General features: G+C 46.3%; 3 protein-coding genes across 4 annotated transcripts in view; 2 read left to right on the forward strand and 1 right to left on the reverse strand.

Annotated features, from left to right (window-relative positions):
• LOC308580709 (uncharacterized protein) overlaps nucleotides 1-26,178 on the forward strand; it is a 263,178-nt gene that overhangs the window by 66,800 nt on the left and 170,200 nt on the right. The gene's annotated exons all lie outside the window — the stretch shown is intronic.
• LOC308581176 (uncharacterized protein) overlaps nucleotides 1-26,178 on the reverse strand; it is a 270,653-nt gene that overhangs the window by 23,272 nt on the left and 221,203 nt on the right. The window lies entirely within an intron of this gene.
• LOC308582206 (uncharacterized protein) lies at nucleotides 18,737-20,666 on the forward strand. Its single transcript, XM_081185123.1, has 2 exons — nucleotides 18,737-20,310; nucleotides 20,477-20,666. Exon 1 carries the CDS (start codon nucleotides 18,810-18,812, stop codon nucleotides 20,298-20,300), a length of 1,491 nt encoding a protein of 496 aa, XP_081041249.1. The 5' UTR covers nucleotides 18,737-18,809; the 3' UTR covers nucleotides 20,301-20,310; nucleotides 20,477-20,666.

Here is a 26,178-nt window from a genome sequence, read left to right on the forward strand (position 1 = left end):
AAGGGTCACCTGCTTCTGAGCATCAGAAATGAGCATGGAAAGAGTTAATATCATTAACCTACCGGAATCTGCCCCCACCCTCTGTAACAAGCAGCTGTAGGTCTTTTGAGATTTAATATCGGCTCATGAAAAGTTGGGCACATGACCCGGAAAGCTGCCTGGCTCCCTCCGTCTGAAGGCGGAGATATGCAGCACACGCCATAGTCGAATTTGGCTGGACTTGCCATGGGAACGCAGAAGGGGCAAGCAAGGAAGGGGGAGACGGCCAAAGAAACCTGCTCTCCCACAAGTGCCCCCCCTGCCAATTCCGTAACATTAGCAAAGCCCAAGTTCAAACACCAGCCCCTATTAAAAGAGGCCCCCGTAATGACCACACTGGACTGCCCTTTACCGTTGCCGTAAGTTACTCTTCCAAGTCCCAAAAGCGCGTAGCAACTCTGGTCTATTTTGCAGGGCTGTTGTTGGCTGGCTAACTGGCGGCCAGCGCAGTCGCAACTGTTCTACATGTATAGGCACATTTGGGTGATGTCGCGACACGAATATCATTTCTCGATATTGAAATATTGTTGGGGTGTCAGTGTCCCCCTTGCGTCAATGTGCCCCACCTCCCCCATTCCGCATTTTCAGAGGAGGGGGAAGAAGGGGAAAGTTTGTTCCCCCAGATAAGACTCCCATCCTCCCTGGCCATGGGCCATCCCTACTTGGGCAGGTGGTACTTTGAGTCCAACCACATCTGGAGGGCCAGAGAGGCCTCCTCTCAGCATAGAAGGTTCCTCTAGGGCTCAGTGTTACTTGGGAGTTGGTGGAACTGGATCTTAAGGGTTCTTGAGACATTTCTGAGGGATTGTGATTGGTATCCAGACCCTAACACTATAAATCCAAGGTGTCCCCACTGAGCAGTTTATCAACCCTGCTGGCCGCTGGGGAAGACCTTCTGAAGGAAATCGTTTTCCCCAAATTGCTTCCTTCCTTCCTTCCTCCGCTGCTGCTGCCCACACTAATGGAATGTCTGGATGAAATCCCAGGGATGTCTGCCTCCTATTACAAAGAGATACAGTTGATATTCTAGAAAAAAGTGTGGCTAAGATTCTGAGTCACAATCATGGCTAAGAAATACAGCCAGGGAATATGAAACTGATTTGAAGATTGGTTTCTTCTTTACACTTTATTATTATTATTATTATTATTATTATTATTATTATTATTATTATTACTATTATTACTATTATTATTATATTACATTCAGGAGGACACACCACGGGTTTCATCTTCTTTCTTTTCTTTCCAACAATCAGTGTTATTCACCTTTAATACTATTTCAGTGTCACACATATTTTTATGTTGTGATCTTCATATGAAGAGAGGTATAACAATTTAATAAATAATTCCCAGTTGGAACAGAGCTAGAATATCCAGAAGCCCTTGGCCACCCAGGGCAAAGGAGGAAGAACAGTGAGAGAGGCCTGGACAGGGAATCTCCGCTAAGATAAGCCAGTGTCAGGAGGCAGGTGCGAGACCCGGCGACATATAATTATTATAAATCATAATTGGGGTGGGTGTCTCAATCTGGCCTTCCCAGCGGTCAGGCTCCAGCTGCTTTTCTTCTGCATCTCCAGCTCTCTCCATTCCATAATGCAAGGCTGAGAGATAGAGGTCCAACCCCAAGAACATTCTCCAACTGAGCACTCCTTCAACCGACCACAAGCACCAAGCCTTGTCACTAGACTTATATATGGGTCTCCAGAAATGGTCAGTATGGACCTCCTGAGGCCAAAGGGACTGTGCAGGTGATTAATAAACATCTAGAGGTCGAAGGGGACAAAATGTGGCCCAAGGGGTGGAGGATTATAGTGCAGAGGATGAAGAACTTCATGATGAACTTTGGACCCTGATGAATTTTGGCCAGGTTCATGGAACATAGAGCAGCTCCCGTTCCTGTGAGAAACCACTTTTTATAAAACGTAAAGTCCACAGTTCAACCGTATTCTAAGATAATGCTGCTTCATTAACAATAATTAAGGGTTATAAAAGGCTGGTGATGCGTTACCATTATTTAAAATTATTTCATTTGCCTTTCCTAAAAATTTGGAACATATGGAGGACAGGAGAGATTGTACAAGACGTTAAAATAAGAGCAGGTGCTAACTGTAATAGTACTTTGTTCTCTTCCTAGAAAACAAATAGGATTTTCTCCCCACCACATCGAAAGAAGACAATGGAGAAGGCAGTCAAAATTCTGAAGGGCCATGTCCAATGGGAATAACAAAGAAACCATTTAAATACATGGAGTGTGAAAAGAGAGAACATAAACAATTTGAAAGTATGGAGTGTGGAAGGAGCTTCACTGACAATAGAAACCTTAGAAAACATCAGTGGTCTCACTCAGGGGAGAAACCATTTAAATGCATGGAGTGTGGAAAGAGCTTCGCTAAGAGTGGACACCTTAGAATTCATCAACGGACTCACACAGGAGAGAAACCATTTAATTGCATGGAGTGTGGAAAGAGCTTCACTACTAGCAGAAGCCTTAGAATTCATCTACGGACTCACACTGGGGAGAAACCTTTTAAATGTATGGAGTGTGGAAAGAGCTTCAGTGGGAGTGGACACCTTAATATTCATCAACGGAGTCACACTGGGGAGAAACCATTTAATTGCATGGAGTGTGGAAAGAGCTTCAGTCAGAGTGGAGACCTTAGAATTCATCAACGGACTCACACAGGGGAGAAACCATTTAAATGCATGGAGTGTGGAAAGAGCTTCATTCAGAGTGGAGACCTTAGAATTCATCAACAGAGTCACACAGGGGAGAAATCATTTAAATGCATGGAGTGTGGAAAGAGCTTCACTACTAGTGGAAACCTTAGAATTCATCAACGGACTCACACAGGGGAGAAACCATTTAATTGCATGGAGTGTGGAAAGAGCTTCAGTCAGAGTGGAGACCTTAGAATTCATCAACGGAGTCACACGGGGGAGAAACCTTTTAAATGTATGGAGTGTGGAAAGAGCTTCAGTGGGAGTGGAAACCTTAGAATTCATCAACGGAGTCACACTGGGGAAAAAGCTTTTAAATGTATAGAGTGTGGAAAGAGCTTCAGTAGGAGTGGACACCTTAGAATTCATCAACGTAGTCACACTGGGGAGAAACCATTTGAATGCATGGAGTGTGGAAAGAGCTTCACTACTAGCAGAAGCCTTAGAATTCATCTACGGACTCACACTGGGGAGAAACCTTTTAAATGTATGGAGTGTGGAAAGAGCTTCAGTCAGAGTGGAAACCTTAGAAATCATCAACGGACTCACACAGGGGAGAAACCATTTAATTGCATGGAGTGTGGAAAGAGCTTCAGTCAGAGTGGAGACCTTAGAATTCATCAACGGAGTCACACGGGGGAGAAACCTTTTAAATGTATGGAGTGTGGAAAGAGCTTCAGTGGGAGTGGAAACCTTAGAATTCATCAACGGAGTCACACTGGGAAAAAGCTTTTAAATGTATAGAGTGTGGAAAGAGCTTCAGTCAGAGTGGACACCTTAGAATTCATCAACGTAGTCACACTGGGGAGAAACCATTTGAATGCATGGAGTGTGGAAAGAGCTTCACTACTAGTGGAAGCCTTAGAATTCATCAACGGACTCACACAGGGGAGAAACCATTTAAATGTATGGAGTGTGGAAAGAGCTTCAGTGCAAGTGGAGTTCTTACAAAACATCAACAAACTCATACAGGGGAGAAACCATATAAGTCCTAGGGAAGTGGACAGAGGTTCAGTTGTAGCGGAAGTCTTACAAACCATCAAAAGACTCCCAGGGGTAAGAGCTGTAAGAGTGGAAACACCTACAGGCCATCAATTAAAGAAGAGAAAGGGTTTAACTAGAAGGAGTGTGGATCCTGCTTTGCTTATTATGCAACGCTTTTTAGAGTAGAACCTTTTTCTCTCCGAGTCGACACTTTCTTTCACATCAATAACAGGAAATCAGTCTTAATTCCATGCAGCATATGTTAGCTTCTGTTGTTTGTAACGTGGTCTAGACATTTATTTAAAGTAATGAAGGTAACATTTCACAATAGTAAGCCTAATCTAATATTTAATGCGAATCTGTAGTGCTGCTGCTGAATGAGGGTGGACTGGGAGTGAGCTGGTGTTGGTGTTTGGTGGAGGGAGTTGGAAATGTTTGTATCTGGGAATGGAGAGTTTCTCAAAGTGGAGCTGAGACTGGTGGTCTTGCATGAGGAGGGAAGGGGGCACAGGGAAGAAGGGGCCGTACCAGAGCATCTCAAAGCAATGTGCTGGGGGGCGGGAACCATGGTGACACAAGTGTGTGTAGAATGCTATCCCCAAAATGAAACTGTAAGGATGAGTATAATGGGAAATGAGGTTCAGGCAGGTCCCCAACCCAGAGTGCTAAGGGTCAGCTTCCTCCAAATCTACAGCTGCCCCAAGGCAGGAGCCACCTCTGGGCCTGAGGGTGGAAAGCCTCCCTCCACCTTTGCAACTGGACATGATCCGAGGGCAGTGATGGCGAACCTTTTCCAGACCGAGTACCCAAACTGCAACACAAAACCCACTTTTTCATCAAAAAGTTCCAACTACTGCAATGCACTCTGTGTGGGGCTACCTTTGAAGGTGACCCGGAAACTACAACTAATGCAGAATGCGGCAGCTGGACTGGTGACTGGGAGGAGCCGCTGAGACCACAGAACACTGGTCTGTTGTTGTTTAGTCCTTTAGTCGTGTCCGATTTTTCGTGACCCCATGGACCAGAGCACGCCAGGCACTTCTGTCCTCCACTGCCTCCCGCAGTTTGATCAAACTCATGCTGGTAGCTTCAAGAACACCATCCAACCATCTCATTCTCTGTGTCCCCTTCTCCTTGTGCCCTCAATCTTTCCCAACATCAGGGGCTTTTCCAGGGAGTATTCTCTTCTCATGAGGTGGCCAAAGTATTGGAGCCTCAGCTTCAGGATCTGTCCTTCCAGTGAGCACTCAGGGCTGATTTCCTTCAGAATGGAGAGGTTTGATCTTCTTGCAGTCCATGGGACTCTCAAGAGTCTCCTCCAGCACCAGAATTCAAAAGCATCAATTCTTCAGCGATCAGCCTTCTTGATGGTCCAGCTCTCACTTCCATACATCACTACTGGGAAAACCATGGCTTTTACTATACGGACCTTTGTTGGCAAGGTGATGTCTCTGCTTTTTAAGATGTTGTCTAGGTTTGTCATTGCTTTTCTCCCAAGGAGCAGGTGTCTTTTAATTTCGTGACTGCTGTCACCATCTGCAGTGATCATGGAGCCCAAGAAAGTCAAATCTCTCACTGCCTCCATTTCTTCCCCTTCTGTTTCCGAGGAGGTGATGGGCCCAGTGGCCATGATCTTCATTTTTTTGATGCTGAGCTTCAGACCATTTTTTGTGCTCTCCTCTTTCACCCTCAATAAAAGGTTCTTTAATTCCTCTTCACTTTCTGCCATCAAGGTTGTGTCATCTGCATATCTGAGGTTATTGATATTTCTTCCGGCAATCTTAATTCCGGCTTGGGATTCATCCCGCCCAGCCTTTCGCATGATGAATTCTGCATATAAGTTAAATAAGCAGGGAGACAATATACAGCCTTGCCATACTCCTTTCCCAATTTGGAACCAATCAGTTGTTCCATATCCAGTTCTAACTGTAGCTTCTTGTCCCACGTAGAGATTTCTCAGGAGACAGATGAGGTGATCAGGCACTCCCATTTCTTTAAGAACTTGCCATAGTTTGCTGTGGTCGACACAGTCAAAGGCTTTTGCATAGTCAATGAAGCAGAAGTAGATGTCTTTCTGGAACTCTCTAGCTTTCTCCATAATCCAGCGCATGTTTGCAATTTGGTCTCTGGTTCCTCTGCCTCTTCTAAATCCAGCTTGCACTTCTGGGAGTTCTCGGTCCACATACTGCTTGAGCCTTCCTTGTAGAATTTTAAGCATAACCTTGCTAGCATGTGAAATGAGTGCAATTGTGTGGTAGTTGGAGCATTCTTTGGCACTGCCTTTCTTTGGGATTGGGATGTAGACTGATCTTCTCCAATCCTCTGGCCACTGCTGAGTTTTCCAAACTTGCTGGCATATTGAGTGTAGCACCTTAACAGCATCATCTTTTAAAATTTTAAACAGTTCAGCTGGAATACCATCACTTCCACTGGCCTTGTTATTAGCAGTGCTTTCTAAGGCCCATTTGACTTCACTCTCCAGGATGTCTGGCTCAAGGTCAGCAACCACACTACCTGGGGTGTACGAGACATCCATATCTTTCTGGTATAATTCCTCTGTGTATTCTTGCCCCCTCTTCTTGATGTCTTCTGCTTCAGTTAGGTCTTTACCACTTTTGTCCTTTATTATGGTAATCTTTGTACAAAATGTTCCTTTCATATTTCCGATTTTCTTGAACAGATCTCTGGTTCTTCCCATTCTGTTGTTTTAATAATAATAATAATAATAAATTTTATTTATATCCCGCCCTCCCCAGCCGAAGCCGGGTTCAGGGCGGCTAACAACAATCAAATAATCAGTCAAATCACACAATCTAAAAATATTTCATTATAAAAATTAATTAAATCAAATTGATGGCAACCAATTAAGCAAAATTCTGTGCAGGTTGCCAGAGGAGCGAGTCAGGCTGCGCCCTGACCAAAGGCCTGGCGGAACAACTCTGTCTTGCGGAAAGATGTCAGGTCCCGCAGGGCCCTAGTCTCTTGTGACAGAGCATTCCACCAGTTTGGAGCCGCAGCCGAGAAGGCCCTGGCTCTAGTTGAGGCCAGCCTAACCTCTCTGAGGCCTAGGACCTTGAGGATGTTATTATTTGCAGACCGTAGGTTTCTCTGTGGGGCATACCAGGAGAGGCGGTCCCGTAGGTATGAGGGTCCTAGGCCGTATAGGGCTTTAAAGGTTAAAACCAGCACCTTAAACCTGATCCTGTACTCCACCGGGAGCCAGTGCAGCTGGTATAGTACCGGATGAATGTGCTCTCGCAGCGAAGACCCCATAAGGAGTCTCGCCGCGGCATTCTGCACCCGCTGCAGTTTCTGGGTCAGTCTCAAGGGCAGCCCCACGTAGAGCGAGTTACAATAATCCAGTCTGGAGGTGACTGTCGCATGGATCACAGTGGCTAGGTCAGGACGAGAGAGATAAGGGGCCAACTGCTTAGCTTGGCGGAGATGAAAAAATGCCGCCTTTGTTATAGCTGTAATCTGCGCCTCCATAGAAAGGGAGGTATCGAAGATTACACCCAAACTCTTAACGGACGGTGCTGGCACTAATTGCACCCCCGCAAGAGATGGGAGTCTATTTCTTTGCATTGCTCTTTTAAGAAGGCCGCCTTGTCTCTCCTTGCTATTCTTTGGAAATCTGCATTCAATTTCCTATATCTTTCACTATCTCCCTCGCATTTTGCTTGCCTTCTCTCCCCCGCTATTTGTAAGGCCTCGTTGGACAGCCACTTTGCTTTCTTGCATTTCCTTTTCATTGGGATGGTTTTAGTTGCTGCCTCCTGTACAATGTTATGAGCCTCCACCCATAGTTCTTCAGGCACTCTGTTCAGCAAATCTAAATCCTTAAACCTGTTCCTCACTTCCACTGTGTATTCATAAGGGATTTGGTTTAGATTGTATCTTACCTGTCCAGTGGTTTTTCCTACTTTCTTCAGTTTAAGCTTGAATTTTGCTATAAGAAGCTGATGATCTGAGCCGCAGTCAGCTCCAGGTCTTGTTTTTGCTGACTGTATTGAGCTTCTCCATCTTTGGCTGCAGAGAATATAATCAATCTGATTTTGATGTTGCCCATCTGGGGATGTCCATGTGTAGAGTCGTCTCTTGTGTTGTTGGAAAAGCGTGTTTGTGATGACCAGCTTGTTCTCTTGACAGAACTCTATTAGCCTTTGCCCTGCTTCGTTTTGATCTCCAAGGCCAAACTTGCCAGTTGTTCCTTTTATCTCTTGATTCCCTACTTTAACATTCCAATCCCCTATAATGAGAAGAACATCCTTCTTTGGTGTCACTTCTATAAGCTCTTGTAAGTCTTCATAGAATTGGTCAATTTCAGTTTCTTCAGCACCAGTAGTTGGTGCATAAACTTGGATTACTGTGGTGCTAAAAGGTCTAGAACACCGGTCTAGAAAGGCCTATGTCGGCTCCCAGTACGTTTCCGAGCACAATTCAAAGCGTTGGTGCTGACCTTTAAAGCCCTAAACGGCCTCGGTCTAGTATACCTGAAGGAGCGTCTCTACCCCCATCATTCTGCCCGGACGCTGAGGTCCAGTGCCGAGGGCCTTCTGGCGGTTGTCTCCCTTCGAGAAGCCAAGTTACAGGGAAACAGGCAGAGGGCCTTCTTGGTGGTGGCACCTGCCCTGTGGAACGCCCTCCCACCAGATGTCAAAGAGAACAACTACCACCAGACTTTTAGAAGACATCTCAAGGCAGCCCTGTTTAGGGAAGCTTTTATTGTTTGATGCATTATTGTAATTTAATACTTTGTTGGAAGCCGCCCAGAGTGGCCCAGCCAGATGGGCGGGGTATAAATAAGAAATTATTATTATTACTATAACGTGGCCATTCTACCTGTATATTTAATTTTTTTCTGTTTGTTTCACATTTCTTCTTTATGACTACTGTTGTAATAAATAATCCTTCATAAAAGTTATTTCCTTACATTCTTCATTAAATTGTCTTTCCATTGATCTGTAATATTATGGTATAACTCAGTGCTTTTTTTCCTTAAAAAAAAATGCTTAGGGGGTACTTGTTCCGTTCGCAAAGTAAAGGAAGGATGGAACTCTGATTAATAAGAATACACACAGAGGCTTGAACCAGCAAGACTCTGGGAAGGGTGCGTATAATCGTCTCTCTGCGCTTGTCCGATTCCCACAGCCCCCGGCCCAGGCCGTTTTATTCACAAAAGAACTTTTTACAGAGTGTTCGTAAGAACTAATCAGATTTCATCTGAGCATTTCAACAAACCCACGTGGGGAGAAAGTTAAACTACTAAAACTAATTAAGCACAAATATTTCTGGGGTAGACAAAGAAGAGCATTTAGCAACCCCGGAGGTCATAAACAAGCAATACACATGATAAGGAGGATGACCAGGAGGACAGCGGATCATTATCACCTTCATGTGAGATCTGTTTCCTGGCCCTAAGATTAACATCCTAAGATTACCATATAGAAACCTACTTCAAAGAAACTTGCCCACTATCTCTATGGCCCAGGATGCCTGCCTGGTGAAGCAAGAAGCAACTGGGCTGTGTACGTGACAGGAGAAATGGGCAACAGGGAAAAGGGCATGAAAAGGGCACGAAAAGGGCACAAATGTAGAATCTTATGGGATTTAATCAGAAATTATCGTCAATATATCAAACCCAGTCAACACAATGTCTTCATGGTGAACACAATGGCTTGATGTATATTTTATAATTCCTCATGGTAATCCCATCTGATCCCTACAGTACTCTCATTTTGACTCAAGAAAATCACCACCGGGGGGAGGGGATAAATACAGTTGTAATTGGGGAAAATAAATACAGTGGTACCTCAGTTTTCAAACAGCTTAGTTCTCAAACTGCTTGCAACCTGAACTCTTCAAACCCAGAAACGAGTGTTCCAGTTTTGGAACTTTTTTCGGAAGCCGAACATGCTCTGTTCTGAGTATAACTTCCGTTTTGAGTGCCATACTTCTGTTTTCCTTGTGAGGGAAGGCGGGCCGGGCGGCAAGTAGGAATGGGATGGGGCTGCTCCGCTAGGCAGCGTTGCTGCTTGCACGGGAAGAGGAGCTGGATTGGGGCTGCTGAGCTGGGGAGGGACAGGCTCCGTCACCCTTTCCGTTGAGGGGTTTGAGGCTGCACTCCCCTCAAGGGAGAATTTGAAAGGAGCCGCCCCTCTGCCTCAGAGCCCCTGCAACCCCGTGAAGGCGGCCAGGCTGAATAGTTGCTGGGGTTGGGCAGGTGGAGGCAGCCCGGAGGCTGCATCTGAGAGCCTCTGCACCACCTGAAGGCAGCCAGCCGCTCCTCAGCGGATCTCTCAGCGCAAAGCCTCCACTTCTGAGAGATCTCCGCCCTGCTCCTGAACAGGGGTGCCTTCAGAGGTCTTCCAAAAGGTATGGAATTCTTTCTCTCTTTGACATCTGATATTGGGGGGGGGTGTTCCACAGAGAGGGTGCCACTACCGAGAAGGCCCTCTGCCTGGTACCCTGTAAATGTGTGGGAACTGCTAGAAGACCCTCGCAAGTGGACCTCCGTGATGATGGGGGGATATTTTCTTTTCCTTGTGTTAGATGGATGTTGAAAGAAGGTGTGATTGACATGGGCATGTCTGGATCACAGGGCTAGACTCCCAGCATCCGCAGGGCTAGACTCCAGCAAAGTTGGAAAGCTCCGCCAGGGATGCTGCTTCTGTCTTCTCCGGCCAACGCAGCCTCCTGCCCTGCCCTGGCACCTGGGTGGAGAATCCCAACTGGGCTATTGGGACGACAACTGGGACAGGTAAAGCCAAACATCTTCAGGCCTCTTTGCGGACAGGCCAAAATCGCTCATTTCCCCCCAAAATATAGTCCGGCCCCCAACAAGGTCTGAGGGACAGTGGACCGGCCTCCTGCTGAAAAAGTCTGCTGACCCCTGATCTAGTAGATCCATTGTTGTAACCATATCAAAAAAGTATTTGGTATTTTGCCTTCTTTTGAGATACTTTCCCTTAGTGTTCTGTCATAGTCCAGTGATACTACTCCATTACATTCACCCGTAATAATTATATTTCTGTCATAAACCTCAGACATACTTTGCTCCAATAGTTGGAAAAAATCTCATGCGAAGAGGGGCTCTGAATCTGAAAGTCCCAGTCCCAAATCTTAATCCTGCCACCCTAAGATATTATAAGCAAGCCCCACATTCCTCTTTCCACCTGCAATAGGGAGGTTAGAACAACACTTAATACCCTGCAGGCATCATACGAGCCAGAATTGCTTAAAATTGCAGGGGAGAGAGAGAAACTGGATTTGAAATGACCCAACCACAAGATGAGAAGTCTCCCTCCTAAATGAGGGAAGGGGGAGGCATGGGGGGGGGGGCTTTTGAAGTCTCCCTGCTGGCAAGGGAATTCCAGAGCAAGGGCGCCTCTGTCTGTCTGGAATCCCTCCCTGCCTCATCTCCAGCAGGAAGGGGGGATTTCCAGACTGGGACCCTTCCCTCTTAGGGGGAGGTGCTGGGGCCTGGGCAGCTGGATGGATGGACACCAGCCTGCAGAAATGCTCCCCCCTTCCTCTCCCAGGACTGTTCTGGCCTTGCATGTGAGTGACAAGGCCACACTCCAGAACACCTCTCCATCCAGGGGGGGGGGAGGGGCTGGTGTTTGAAGCTGGGCTGGGCTGTCAGGGGCCGAAGCCCTTGCTCTGCCTGCAGAAGGACCCCGGCTGAGGGCTTGGCATGCAGAAGGAGGCCCAGAAGGAGACCCTCCCCCCCCGCCTCCACTTGCCCAGTGGGGGGGGGCGGGGGCCGGGTCCCCATGGAGCCCCCAGAGCAGGAGGCCAGAGGCAGCGCCGCCCCCTCGCCTTCCCCTCCGGACACAGGGAGGGGGGGCTGCTCTTGGAGATGTGGCTCTAGGGACACGCGCGTCGGAAAAGGCGCCGGAAGTGGCGCTGGGAAACGCGCCGGAAGTGGCCAGAGAGGGAAAGGAGGAGGAGGGGCGTCGCTGAAGAGCCCCCCCTCCCCCCGCCGCCCCCGCCGCCCTTTCTATTGCAGAGAAGGAGAGCGGACTAATCCGGAGCCAGGGAGGCGGAGGACCAAGAGGTAAAGGGGGGGGGGGAGAGAAGGGGGGGGAGGACAAAGAGACCCCCCCAAGAAAGCGCCCTCCCTGGGGCCCGTCGACAGGGGCCCCGATCCCGGCGACCCAGGTGGGAAGTGGGGACCCAACACCTGCAAGATCTCCTGGGCAGCAGCAGCAGCAGCCCCGCCAGACTCCCCTTTCTCCTTCCTGGGGGGCCGAGAGATGCTCAGCTGCCCTGGCGGGAAGGGGAAGGAGGAGCCCAAGGAGGGCTGGGGGTGGGGCTGAGGCCCCCCATTCTCCCTGGGGTCGCCTGGCTGGGGAAAGGGAGAGAGGGAGTCCAGGGAAGGGTTAAAGGAAGGGGAGGAGCCTCGACAGAGACCCCGCCCCTTCCAGCACCTCTTATTCCCCAGTCTCCCTGCTGGCAGTCTGGCAGTCCCAGATTATCTCTATTCACTAGGACTCATCTCCATACTTTGGATTGTCCTGAATACCACCAATTATAGCCTAGCCCAAACCCCAAAGTCCTGCTAGGATGCATCTTGGCTTCCCTGCTGATGAAACTGAGCGTGTGAGGATTGATAATATTTCCATTTATCCGTTTTAGACCCCTAAGTAGTAGCAGCTGCCAGGACATTGTCCTGTTCGCCTCTGTATAGTTCCAGCCTTATTTCAGACCTTGTGGTAGATTGCAAGCAGGGTGGATTTGATATAAGTCAAATTGATTTCAATCACAATTTACAATAAATCACTAGTCAGTATGATTCTATTTAAATCCAAAATTTCTGATTTGGTTACACTATTAGAAATACACAGACAGATAATTATGAAATCATTCTGAGGTTTAATAAGTTTACTGTCTATATTTGGACAACATTTCTGCTGTAATTTATTGGAAGGAGAAAAATAATCATTTCCTTAAGAACAACTTAAACAATTTATTTAACTAAAACAATAATATTATAGCATGTTGGTTTTTATTTTTATTTTTATAAAAAACAGCCAAGCAGACTGAGTTTTAGCTCACATGAAAAACTCGGAACTTACGCCTTTCACCACCTCCACTACCAGCCACCCCTTTGGATTGGCTTCTGCATTCAGGTGCTGCTGCTGCCCAGGAGTTAGCTGACAAGTTATCACGATATTGAAAATCAGATATTTCCTAGTCCTTATACACATTGGATTTGCGATATAATGTCAGCTCAAATATTAGGAAACAGTTAGCACATTAACATCAAGCCCAGCTCTAATTATGACCTAAATTTCTAGCCCAGTGTATTATTGAAGATTTTACTAGTTTTATTTTGTTTCCCATTCTAATAGTATCTCATATATTTTGGAAAGTTTTTTTTTAAAAATTGTTCAGTGGTACATAAGAGACCAACTAAGTTTGTTCTGGGGCTGAGCTTTCGTTTGCATGCACACTTCTTCAGATTGGACAATTTTCTACCTGAAATTTGGGAAACACTTTCTCTTTCCTCGCAATAATATCTCTTTCAAACTGTGAACTTTCAGTCAAAAAACCTCTCCCTTTATCTTGTCCAAACAAGATGATTTGATGGTATTGAAACCAATCCGCCACCACAACTCCCACCTCATCCTGTTTATTCAGTTTTATTTCTTCTTCTGAAAAGTCCAAAAGATCTCTGTAAGTTGCCCATTGCTTCTTCCGTATTGCATTTTTTAAAAAAGCTGTTGCTTTTGTGGGTTGGAGCCAAAGAGGTGTTTTTCTTTCCAGAAGATTATTATATTTATCCCATACTGTAAAAAGGATTTTCTGAATAACCTGATTCATAGAGCTCTTGTGTGTTTTAGTTTCATCCTGCCATAAGTAAGCATGCCAACCAAACATATTCTTACGACCTTTGTTATAAGGAAAAACCTGCTCCTTTCCCCTTATGGGGTATCCAAGAGCCCATATAGTCCTTAAGTGGGTTCCATATAGGTAGGAGAAAATAACAGAGGCCAAGCAGAGAATACGGAGAAGCAAAGCGGCTAGTAAGCCTGGTCTTTATTGCAACAGTGCCACCCCCCCTCACCACAACCAGGAGGGAGGTGTGCAAGGCCTTATATAGTCTTTTGAAATTGCCCACCCAAGACCACCACCCCCAAATATCATACAGAAGGAGACTTTCTACAGCAGGAATAGATCACAGGAGGCGGTCTACAGCAGAAAACCTGTCCCCAAGGATACCTGTTAATGGTCACTGACTGCATTACCTGGGCAGCCTGGCCATTCTTTTGTGATGGCAAATACTTTAGTTCCTGAATCCAGGTCACAGGCCCACCCTGTTCATCCCTCCTTAAGGCAGTATTTGTAAGCACAAAGACAATGGGAAGGCTTCCATTTGCCTCCTTTACTGCAGAGGAATATTTGAGTACGTTTCTGAGCACAATTCAAAGTGTTGGTGCTGACCTTTAAAGCCCTGAACGGCCTCAGTCCTGTATACCTGAAGGAGCGTCTCCATCCCCATCGTTCTACCCGGACACTGAGGTCCAGCGCCGAGGGCCTTCTGGCGGTTCCCTCCCTGCGAGAAGTGAGGTTACAGGGGACCAGACAGAGGGACTTCTGGGTAGTGGCACTTGCCCTGTGGAATGCCCTCCCATCAGATGTCAAGGAATTAAGCAGCTATCTTATTTTTAAAAGACATCTAAAGGCAAGCCTGTTTAGGGAGTTTTAAATTTTTAATGGTTTGCTGTTTTTAACACTCAATTGGGAGCCGCCCAGAGTGGTTGGGGAAACTCAGCCATTGTTGTTGTTATTACTATTATTATAGGTCTGTGGTGCTCAATGTTTAGGCATAGTAAATATTAGGATTTAATTAGAACTTATGTGTTATAATGGAGATATGTTATAAGATAGTCTCAGTGTATTTTAGAAAGGGAGTTATGTAAAGGGTTTTTTGTGTTTGATCCGTGTTTCTGTGTAAATACTGTGCGTCAGACTGAGAATGTCATCAGGAAGGTCTAGGAAAGGGTCACCTGCTTCTGAGCATCAGAAATGAGCATGGAAAGAGTTAATATCATAAACCTACCGGAATCTGCCCCCTCCCTTTGTAACAAGCAGCTGTAGTTCTTTTGGGATTTAATATCAGCTCATGAAAAGTTGGGCACACGACCCAGAAAGCTGCCTGGCTCCCTCCGTCTGAAGGCGGAGATATGCAGCACACGCCATAGTCGAATTCGGCTGGACTTGCCGTGGGAACGCAGAAGGGGCAAGCAAGGAAGGGGGAGACGGCCAAAGAAACCTGCTCTCCCACAAGTGCCCCCCCCCGCCAATTCCGTAACATTAGCAAAGCCCAAGTTCAAACACCAGCCCCTATTTAAAAGAGGCCCCCGTAATTTCGACACTGGACTGTCCTTTGGGGTTGCCGTAAGTTACTCTTCCAAGTCCCAAAAGCGTGCAGCAACTCCGGTCTATTTTGCAGGGCTGTTGTAACGGGGACCCCCTACGCCACCGCCCAGGGCAACCCAAAGTGATGTATTACCAATCGTTGTTGTTGTTGTTGTTGTTATGTTCCACAGTGAGACTCCAAGGTCTTCTGTGTCATGTTTCCTGTGCAGTGGATGCTTGGGTTGCGAACGTGATCCATGTGGGAGGCACATTCCCAACCCGCAGTGCCGTGTCTGTGCATGTGCGGGTCGCAATTCGGTGCTTCTGCACATGCGCAAAGCGTGATTTAGTGGTTCTGCACATGTGCAAGGGCTGAAACCCAGAAGTAACCTGTTCTGGTACTTCCGGATTCCGTGCGGTGCCCAACCCGAAAACACAACTCGAAGCGTCTGTAACCCGAGGTATGACTGTCTTTTGGAAGGCAGCGGGAAGGCTGTTCTCAGGGCCTGCTCCACCATGAGGGAAACTGAGGCAGCCCCTCAGGCAAGAGATGCAGGGAGGGGCAAGGAGGGGACGGAGCTGAGTCTCATTTGGCCAGCCCTGATTTAACCGTCTATCCCAGGCATAGGCACCCTAAGGCCCATGGGCCAGAAGTTTGGAAAAACTTTAAAATGTATAAGAACTCACATTAGGTAGTCAAAAAATAGTAATTGAAACAAAATGCTTCTAAAAATAAGATTATTACTTAACATTTAGCTTCTGTTACACATTATATCCACATAAGTCAATATATAAGTATATAATTACACATTATATCCACATAAGTCAATAGAAAAAGTACAAAGAGATGATGTTCAAGATGTGCCCTTTGGGAAATTTGGTTTTGGCAACCGCAAAACAACATTCTTCAAATCAACACTTGCAATAGGGAAGGCAAACATACAAGATCCTGTTTTTTTCCTGAGATATGACACTTGTTTAGAGATTATTGTACACTAAGCGGGATACTTTTATACGTATCAATGCATCCCATGTCTTAGTGTATCAAAGTGCCCCCCAATGGACATTTTCAAAAAAACTAACAATTGTTAATAAAACCACTGCACTTATTTGAAAATCACGTGTAATCCTGATTACTGAGTGGAATAACTTACCTTTGGTATTTTTAAATCTTAACTAAATGACGTAAAAAAGTGTTGGAACACTTTTACATTTCACATAATTTTTAGATGGTCGTGCTAAAAACACACCTACTCTCTTCAAACGCCAACGGCTAACTGGCGGCCAGCGCAGTCGCAACTCTTCTACTCACACATGTATAGGCACATTTGGGTGATGTCGCGACACGGATATCATTTCTCGATATTGAAATATTGTTGGTGTGTCAATGTGCCCCGCCTCCCCCATTCCGCATTTTCAGAGGAGGGGGAAGAAGGGGAAAGTGTGTCCCCCCAGATAAGACTCCCATCCTCCCTGGCCATGGGCCATCCTTGCTTGGGCAGGTGGTACTTTGAGTCCAACCACATCTGGAGGACCAGAGGTGCCTCAACTCAGCATAGAAGGTTCCTCTAGGGCTCAGTGTTACTTGGGAGTTGGTGGAACTGGATCTTAAGGATTCTTGAGACATTTCCAAGGGATTGTGATTGGTATCCAGACCCTAACAGTATAAAGCCAAGGTGTCCCCACTGAGCAGTTTATCAACCCTGCTGGCCGCTGGGGAAGACCTTCTGAAGGAAATGGTTTGTCTCCAAAGTTGCTTCCTTCCTTTCTTCGCTGCTGCTGCTGCCCACACTAATGGAATGTCTGGATGAAATCCCAGGGATGTCTGGCTCCTATGTCTAGTTGATACAGTGGTGCCTCGCAAGACGAAATTACCGTATTTTTCGCTCTATAACACGCACCAGACCATAACACACACGTAGTTTTTAGAGGAGGAAAACAAGAAAAAAAAATATTCTAAACGAAATAGTGGATATATGATTTTTGTGGTTCATGCTGTGGCCACAGACATGTGATCTGACAGTGAGTTTGGAGTAGCCCAATGCAAAAATCCTGAGGATCCATGTGGATCCATGCTTTGTAACCACGGAGGAGGGAAGGAAGGGGAACCATGGATCCTCTGCTCACGACTGCAGCAGATCCCCCCCGCCACCCGCAGGCATTCGCTCCATAGCACGCACAGACATTTCCCCTTACTTTCTAGGAGGAAAAAAGTGAGTGTTATGGTGCAAAAAATACGGTAATTCGTTCCGCAAGTTTTTTCTTCTTGCGAGTTTTTCGTCTTGTGAAGCACGGTTTCCCATAGGAATGCACTGAAAATCAAACAATGTGTTCCTATGGAGACCGTCCGGGGACAGAGGGGAAGCGCCGTGCGCCTTCCCCTCTGTCCCCGGACCTGTTTAAAGCAAGGGGCGGCGGGGAGAAGATTGCTTCTCCCCGTTGCCTGCCCCGCAATCTCCAGGGACAGAGGGGAAGGCGCACGCACCTTCCCCTCTGTCCCCGGACCTGTTTTAAAGCAAGGGAAGGGGCAGTGGGGAGAATCGCTTCTCCCCGTTGCCGCCCCTTGGTTCAAAAGGGGTCCGGGGGGAGAGGGGAAGGCAATGGAGATTGCGGGGCTGGCAACGGGGAGAAGCGATCTTCTCCCCGCCGCCCCTTGCTTCAAAAGAGGTCCGGGGACAGCGGGGAAGACGCGCTGCACTTCCCCGCTATCCCCGGAGCTTGCGGGGCAAGCTTCGTTTTGCGAAGCAAGCCCATAGGGAAATGCGTCTTGAGAAGCGGCTAAGAAAACGAAAAACTCCTTCGTCTAGCGAGTTTGTCGTCTTCCGAGGCGTTCGTCTTGCGGGGTACCACTGTATTCTAGAAAAAAGTGTAGCTAAGATTCTGAGTTACTGAACAGTGAGAGAGGCCTGGACAGTGAATCTCCGCTAAGATAAGCCAGTGTCAGGAGGCAGGTGCAAGACCTAGTGGCATATAATTATTATAAATCATAATTGGGGTGGGTGTCTCAATCTGGGCATCCCAGCAGTCAGGCTCCAGCTGCTTTCCTTCTGCATCTCCAGCTTTCTCCATTCAAGAATGCAAGGCTGAGAGATGGAGGTCCAACCCCAAGAACATTCTCCAACTGAGCACTCCTTCAACCGACCACAAGCACCAAGCCTTGTCACTAGACTTATATATGGGTCTCACAAAATGGTCAGTATGGACCTCCTGAGGCCAAAAGAACTGTGCAGGTGATTAATAAACATCTAGAGGTCGAAGGGGACAAAATGTGGCCCAAGGGGTGGAGGATTATAGTGCAGCGGATGAAGAACTTCATGATGAATTTCGGGTCCTGATTAATATTGGCCAGGTTCATGGAACATAGAGCAGCTCCCTTTCCTATGAGAAACCACTTTTTATAAAACGTAAACCCCACAGTTCAACTGTATTCTAAGATAATGCTGCTTCATTAATGCTTAATTAAAGGTTAGGAAAGGCTGATGATGCATTACCATTATTTAACATTTTTTCTTTTGCCTATGCTAAAAAATTGGAACATATGGAAGACAGGAGAGAATTTACAAGATGTTAAAATAAGAGCAGGTGCTAATTGATGTGTGTAATATTCCTTTGTTCTCTTCCTAGGTTTCCTTTCCTCCCGCTCCTCCCTGTTGAAAGAAGACAATGGAGAAGGCAGTCAAAATTCTGGAGGGCCATGTCCAATGGGAATAACGAAGAAACCATATAAATTCATGGAATGTGAAAAGAGAGAGGAGAAACAGTTTGAAAGTATGGAGTGTGGGAAGAGTTTCACTGACAGTGGAACACTTGGAAAACATCAACGGACTCACACAGGAGAGAAACCATTTAAATGCATGGAGTGTGGAAAAAGCTTTCGTTGGAGTTCAAACCTTCGTATACATAAACACACGCACACGGGGGAGAAACCATATAAATGTAAGGAGTGTGGAAAGAGCTTCAGTCAGATTGGACACCTTAGAAACCATCAACGAACCCACACAGGGGAAAAACCTTATAAATGTATGGAGTGTGGAAAGAGCTTCACCGATAGTGGAACATTTAGAAAACATCAACGGAGTCACACAGGAGAGAAACCATTCAAATGCATGGAATGTGTAAAGAGCTTCAGTCAGAGTAGAAACCTTAGAATCCATCAACGGATTCACACAGGAGAAAAACCATTTAAATGTTTGGAGTGTGGAAAGAGTTTCAGTACAAAGAGAGGACTGAATATTCATCATAAAACTCACACTGGAGAAAAACCATTTGAATGTATGCTGTGTGATAAGAGCTTCACTGAGAGTAGACAACTTAGAATCCATCATCGAACTCACACAGGGGAAAAACCATATAAATGTAAGGAGTGTGGAAAGAGATTCAGTCAGACTGGACACCTTAGAAACCATCAACGAACCCACACAGGGGAAAAACCTTATGAATGTATGGAGTGTGGAAAGAGCTTTACCGATAGTGGAACATTTAGAAAACATCAACGGACTCACACAGGGGAGAAACCATTTGAATGCATGGAATGTGGAAAGAGCTTTATTGATGGTACAGCACTTAGAATCCATCAACGGACTCACACTGGGGAAAAACCATTTGAATGTATGGAATGTGGAAAGAGCTTCATTTCTAATGGAGCAGTAAAAAGACATCAATGGACTCACTCAGGGGAAAAACCATTAAAATGCATGGAATGTGGAAAGAGTTTTATTGAGAGGAGAGACCTGAGAACCCATCATCGAACTCACACTGGGGAGAAACCATTTAAATGTAAGGAGTGTGGAAAGAGCTTCAATCGCAGTGGAACACTTAGAAAACATCAATGGACTCACACAGTGGAGAAACCATTTAAATGCATGGAATGTGGAAAGAGCTTTATTGATGGTACAGCACTTAGTATCCATCATCAAACTCACACAGGGGAGAAACCATTTAAATGTAAGGAGTGTGGAAAGGGCTTCACCAATGTTGGAAATGTTAGAAGACATCAACGGACTCACACAGGGGAGAAACCATTTAAATGCATGGAATGTGGAAAGAGCTTTATTGATGGTACAGCACTTAGTATCCATCATCAAACTCACACAGGGGAGAAACCATTTAAATGTAAGGAGTGTGGAAAGTGCTTCACCAATGTTGGAAGTGTTAGAAGACATCAACGGACTCACACGGGAGAAACCATTTAAATGTATGGAGAGTTGAAAGAGTTTCTTTCAGAGTGGAACCCTAATTTCACACATAGGAAACTTAGACGACATCAACAGACTCACTCGGGGACTAGCAAATAAATGTATGGAGTGTGGAAAGAGAGTCAATAAAAGTCGAAACCTTAGCAAACAGCGAACTCAAAAAGGGAAAACCACTTACGTATATGGAGCGTACATAGAGCTTCAGTCCTGATGTTATTAGAAACCTTCAATGTACTCGCAAGGAGGAAAAGCTTTAAGAGTTGAAACCCTACAAACCACAAACTCAAAAATCTTAAATGGTTTGAATGGAAGGAGTGTGGAAAGTGTTTCAATTGCTTTATATATAGATAATTTTATTGATACAGTGGTACCTTGCGTTACATACGCTTCAGGTTACAGACTCTGCTAACCCAGAAATAGTGCTTCAGGTTACTTAAGTACCAAACGTTCAACTTCCGAAGCGTTCTACAACCGAGATTCCACTGAGAATCCAACAATAGTGTGTTGTCCAACGATATCCATTCTTTTAACCAACACGAAGAGGCTGCCTCGTAGTAGAAAATCTAGCAGTGCGAAGCCACCTCTATTTTTAGTATCTATCGAAATTTTATAGTTAATTCTTGGTGTTTTTCCCCTGCCAGAGTAATCATGAAATATCTCTTTGCCATTCGTTAAAGAAGCTTGTATTATTTATTATTGGTATCATTTAGAATAAAAACAGTATCTTAGGTAAAATATTTCTCTTTATGGTTGAAATCCTTCGTAAAAGTGAAAGTTTCATCCTCCCCTATATTTCCAAATGTTTTTAACATTTATGTTGTAATTCAGTGTTTTTCAAATAAACCCTTATTTAGTCTCCATCTATACAATGAACTCTTTTCACCCCTCATTATCATCCATGTTGAGTTTTGATCTGATATAGTTCTTGGCTGGATCTCTACAGTCTTTAATCCTATAGGCAGTCAGCACGCACGTTCTTTCCCTCTCCCTCACACGGCGGCGCTTTTCTCCTCAGGGACGAGCAATCTTGTCCCACACCGGGTGCCATCAACGTGGGGAGTCGGCTCACCCGCCTGCCTGCCTCAGAAGGGTGGCGCTGGGAAGGGGGTGTGACGCTGGCTGCCGGCTGCTGCTGAGTTTTCCTCTTGCTCCTCCTCCCTCTCCCTCAGTCCGCCCTTCCTTCCTTTTCTGTGCCCCTACTCTGTGCCGCTTCCTCATGCGCTTTCTTCGTCACCCCCTCCCTCCTTCATTCCTCCCATGGCATTCAGGCGGTTTGTTGCAGCGGCCGCAACTGCCGCTTGCGGGTTGGGAAGCAGCAGCAGGTGGTGAGTAAAAGCTCCAGCAACGCCTCGGTTCCCCTGCCTCCGTCCGCGGCTCCGCCAGGGCTGCTGCTTCTATCTTCTCCAGCCAACGCAGCCTCCTGCCCTGCCCTGGCACCTGGCTGGAGAAGCCCAACTGGGGCTATTGGGACGACAACTGGGACAGGTAAAGCCAAACATCTTCAGGCCTCTTTGCAGGCGGGCCAAAATCGCTCATTTCCCCCCAAAATATAGTCTGGTCCCCAACAAGGTCTGAGGGACAGTGGACTGGCCTCCTGCTGAAAAGGTTGCTGACCCCTGATCTAGTAGATCCATTGTTGTAACCATATCAAAAAATTATTTGGTATTTTGCCTTCTTCTGAGACACTTTCCCTTAGTGTTTTGTCATAGTCCAGTGATCCTACTCCATTAAATTCACCCGTAATAATTATATTTCTGTCATAAACCTCAGACATACTTTCCTCCAATAGTTGGAAGAAATCTCATGCAAAAAGTGGCTCTGAATCGGAAAGTCCCAGTCCCAAATCTTAATCCTGCCACCCTAAGATATTATAAGCAAGCCCCACATTCCTCTTTCCACCTGCAATGGGGAGGTTAGAACAACACTTAATACCCTGCAGGGATCATAAGAGCCAGAATTGCTTAAAATTGCAGGGGAGAGAGAGAAACTGGATTTGAAATGACCCAACCACAAGATGAGAAGTCTCCCTCCTAAATGAGGGAAGGGGGAGGCATGGGGGGGGGGGGCTTTTGAAGTCTCCCTGCTGGCGAGGGAATTGCAGAGCAAGGGCGCCTCTCTCTGTCTGGAGTCCCTCACTGCCTCATCTCCAGCAGGAAGGGGGGATTTCCAGACTGGGACCCTTCCCTCTCAGGGGGAGGTGCTGGGGCCTGGGCAGCTGGATGGATGGATGGACATCAGCCTGCAGAAATGCCCCCCCCCCTTCCTCTCACAGGACTGTTCTGGCCTTGCGTTTGAGTGACAAGGCCACACTCCAGAACACCTCTCCATCCAGGGGGGGGGAGGGGCTGGTGTTGGAAGCTGGGCTGGGCTGTCAGGGGGCGAAGCCCTTGCTCTGCCTGCAGAAGGACCCCGGCGGAGGGCTTGGCATGCAGAAGGAGGCCCAGAAGGAGACCCTCCCCCCCCCCGGCCTCCACTTGCCCAGTTGGGGGGGGCGGGGGCCGGGTCCCCATGGAGCCCCCAGAGCAGGAGGCCAGAGGCAGCGCCGCCCCCTCGCCTTCCCCTCCGGACACAGGGAGGGGGGGCTGCTCTTGCAGATGTGGCTCTAGGGACACGCGCGTCGGAAAAGGCGCCGGAAGTGGCGCTGGGAAACGCGCCGGAAGTGGCCAGAGAGGGAAAGGAGGAGGAGGGGCGTCGCTGAAGAGCCCCCCTCCCCCCGCCGCCCCCCCCCCGCCGCCCTTTCTATTGCAGAGAAGGAGAGCGGACTAATCCGGAGCCAGGGAGGCGGAGGACCAAGAGGTAAAGGGGGGGGGAGAGAAGGGGGGGGAATAGAGGGGGGGACAAGGGGGGAGGAGGAGGAAGAGACCCCCCCGCAAGGAGAGCGCCCTCCCTGGGGCCCGTCGACAGGGGCCCCGACCCAGGGGGGGGAAGGGGGAACCCAAGACCTGCAAGGTCTCCTGGGCAGCAGCAGCCCCGCCAGACTCCCCTTCCTCCTTCCTGGGGGGCCGAGAGAGGCTCAGCTGCCCTGGCGGGAAGGGGAAGGAGGAGCCCAAGCAGGGCTGGGGGTGGGGCTGAGGCCCCCCATTCTCCCTGGGGTCGCCTGGCTGGGGAAAGGGAGGGAGGGAGTCCAGGGAAGGGTTAATGGAAAAGGGGGAGGAGCCTCGACAGAGACCCCTCCCCCTCCATCACCCCTGACCCCCCTTCTCCCCCCCCTTCCCTGATGACACTACCAGGTTATCTCTATTCACTAGGACTCATCTCCCTACTTTGGATTGTCCTGAATACCACCAATTATAGCCTAGCGCAAACCCCAAAGTCCTGCTAGGATGCATCTTGGCTTGCCTGCTGATGAAACTGAGTGTGTGAGGATTGATAATATTGTCATTTATCCCTTTCAGACCCCTAAGTAGTAGCCGTTGCCAGGACATTCTCCTGTTCGCCTCTGTATACTTCCAGCCTTATTTCAGACGTCGTGGTAGATTGCAATCAGGGTGGGTTTGATATAAATCAAATTGATTCCAATCACAATATACGGTAAATCACTAGTCAGTATGATTCTGTTTAAATCAAAAATTTCTGATTTGGTTACACTAATTAGAAATACACAGACAGATAATTATGAAATCATTCTGAGGTTTAATAAGTTAACTGTCTATATTTGGACAACGGTTCTGGTGTAATTTATTGGAAAGAGAAAAATAATCATTTCCTTAATTACAACTTAAACAATTTATTTAACTAAAACAATATTATAGCATGTTGGTAAAAAGATTTTATATATATATAAAAAACAACAACCAAGCAGACTGAGTTTTAGCGCACATGAAAAACTCAGAACTTGTGGATTTCACCACCTCCACTTCCAGCCACCCCTTTGGATTGGCTTCTGCATTCAGGTGCCTATTCTGTACAGTTAAGTGTTAGTGCGGTTGTTGGAACCCAGTGGGATTGGGAAGAGGTTGCCAGCCCTGAAGAGCCTTCAGCGCTTGCCTCACGTCTGACTTGCACAATTATTACACAAAGACCCCAATATGTGTGGAGTATTCTGCTCACAAGGTTGCACTTTCATTTTTACTGCTTCACACTTAGCTACTTGTGCAGATCTCTTCCTCGCAAACCATCTGTTCATTGAACCTTTTAGAACTCAGCATTTAAGGGGTTGATTCTGTGTATATAATTCTGCACTGGAACATGGGATTAAGGTTTTCCGTCAACTCTGTATGTTTATTTTATAACATTTTTCCTGTGAAGAAAAGGCATGTTATCTCTGCAGATACACAAATTCACACTTTTGAGAATGGCAAAAACAAGCATCTGTGACAATATCATCTCTTTAGAAAAACTTCCCCAAATAATCTTACAAAAACCTCTGGAACAGCATGACATTGTGAATGGATTAATGGAATTCATTTACCCAAAAAATTAAATATTCCATATAAAGCCTCATGCTAGATAATTAAAAAGAAATCCTTATTTCCTGATGAATAGCCTTTGGACTATAATGTAATTAAATATAAAACTATCTTTAGATAGACTTTTTCCTCTAAAAGCATTTAAAAAAATAATAATTCTGATTTAAAAAAATCTGATTTAAATAAAAAAAATCCGATTTTATTTTTTTTAAAAAAATCATTGATTGTATCCACCCTAATTGCAATCTTTAGCTGCTGATAACATGGCAACGTTTAGCAGCTCATATTGTGAGGTTTAGCTGGTGAGAACATTGCAACTGTTAGCTGACGAGTTATCACGACATTGAAAATCAGATATTTCCTAGTCCTTATACACATTGGATTTGCGATATGATGTCAGCTCAAATATTAGGAAACAGTTAGCACATTAACATCAAGCCCAGCTCTAATTATGACCTAAATTTCTGGCCAAGTGTATCATTGCAGATTTTACCAGTTTTATTTTGCTTCCCATTCTAATAGTATCTCATACATTTTGGAAAGTTTTTTTAAAAAATTGTTCAGTAGTACCTAAGAGACCAACTAAGTTTGTTCTGGGGGTGAGCTTTCGTTTGCATGCACATTTCTTCAGATTGGACAATTTTCTACCTGAAATTTGGGAAACACTTTCTCTTTCCTCGCCATAATATCTCTTTCAAACTGTGAACTTTCAGTCCAAAAACCTCTCCCTTTATCTTGTCCAAACAAGATGATTTGATGGTATTGAAACCAATCCGCCACCACACCTCCCACCTCATCCTGTTTATTCAGTTTTATTTCTTCTTCCGAAAAGTCCAAAAGATCTCTGTAAGTTGCCCATTGCTTCTTCCGTATTGCATTTTTTAAAAAGCTGTTGCTTTTGTGGGTGGAAGCCAAAGAGGTGTTTTTCTTTCCAGCGGATTATTATATTTATCCCATACTGTAAAAAGGATTTTCTGAATAACCTGATTCATAGAGCTCTTGTGTGTTTTAGTTTTATCCTGCCATAAATAAGCGTGCCAACCAAACATATTCTTGTTTGATGTTTAGTTGTTTAGTCGTGTCCGACTCTTCGTGACCCCATGGACTAGAGCAGCCAGGCACCCCTGTCCTCCACTGCCTCCCGCAGTTTGGCCAGACCCATGTCTGTAGCTACGAAGACACTATCCAACCATCTCGTCCTCTGTCATCCCCTTCTCCTTGTGCCCTCCATCTTTCCCAACATCAGGGTCTTTTCTAGGGAGTCTTCTCTTCTCATGAGGTGGCCAAAGTCTTGGAGCCTCAGCTTCACGATCTGTCCTTCCAGTGAGCACTCAGGGCTGATCTCCTTCACAATGGATCGGTTGGATCTTCTTGCAGTCCATGGGACTCTCAAGAGTCTTCTCCAGCACCAGAATTCAAAAGCATCAATTCTTTGGCGATCTGCCTTCTTTATGGTCCAGCTCTCA

Source organism: Podarcis bocagei (genome assembly GCF_964188305.1).
Source record: "Podarcis bocagei genome assembly, chromosome: 2".
NCBI classification, from domain to species: Eukaryota; Metazoa; Chordata; class Lepidosauria; order Squamata; family Lacertidae; genus Podarcis; species Podarcis bocagei.

Bases quoted from the DNA above. Each gene is read 5' to 3' on its own strand.
- LOC308582206 (XM_081185123.1), top strand. From the start codon at position 18,810: ATGGGAATAACGAAGAAACCATATAAATTCATGGAATGTGAAAAGAGA.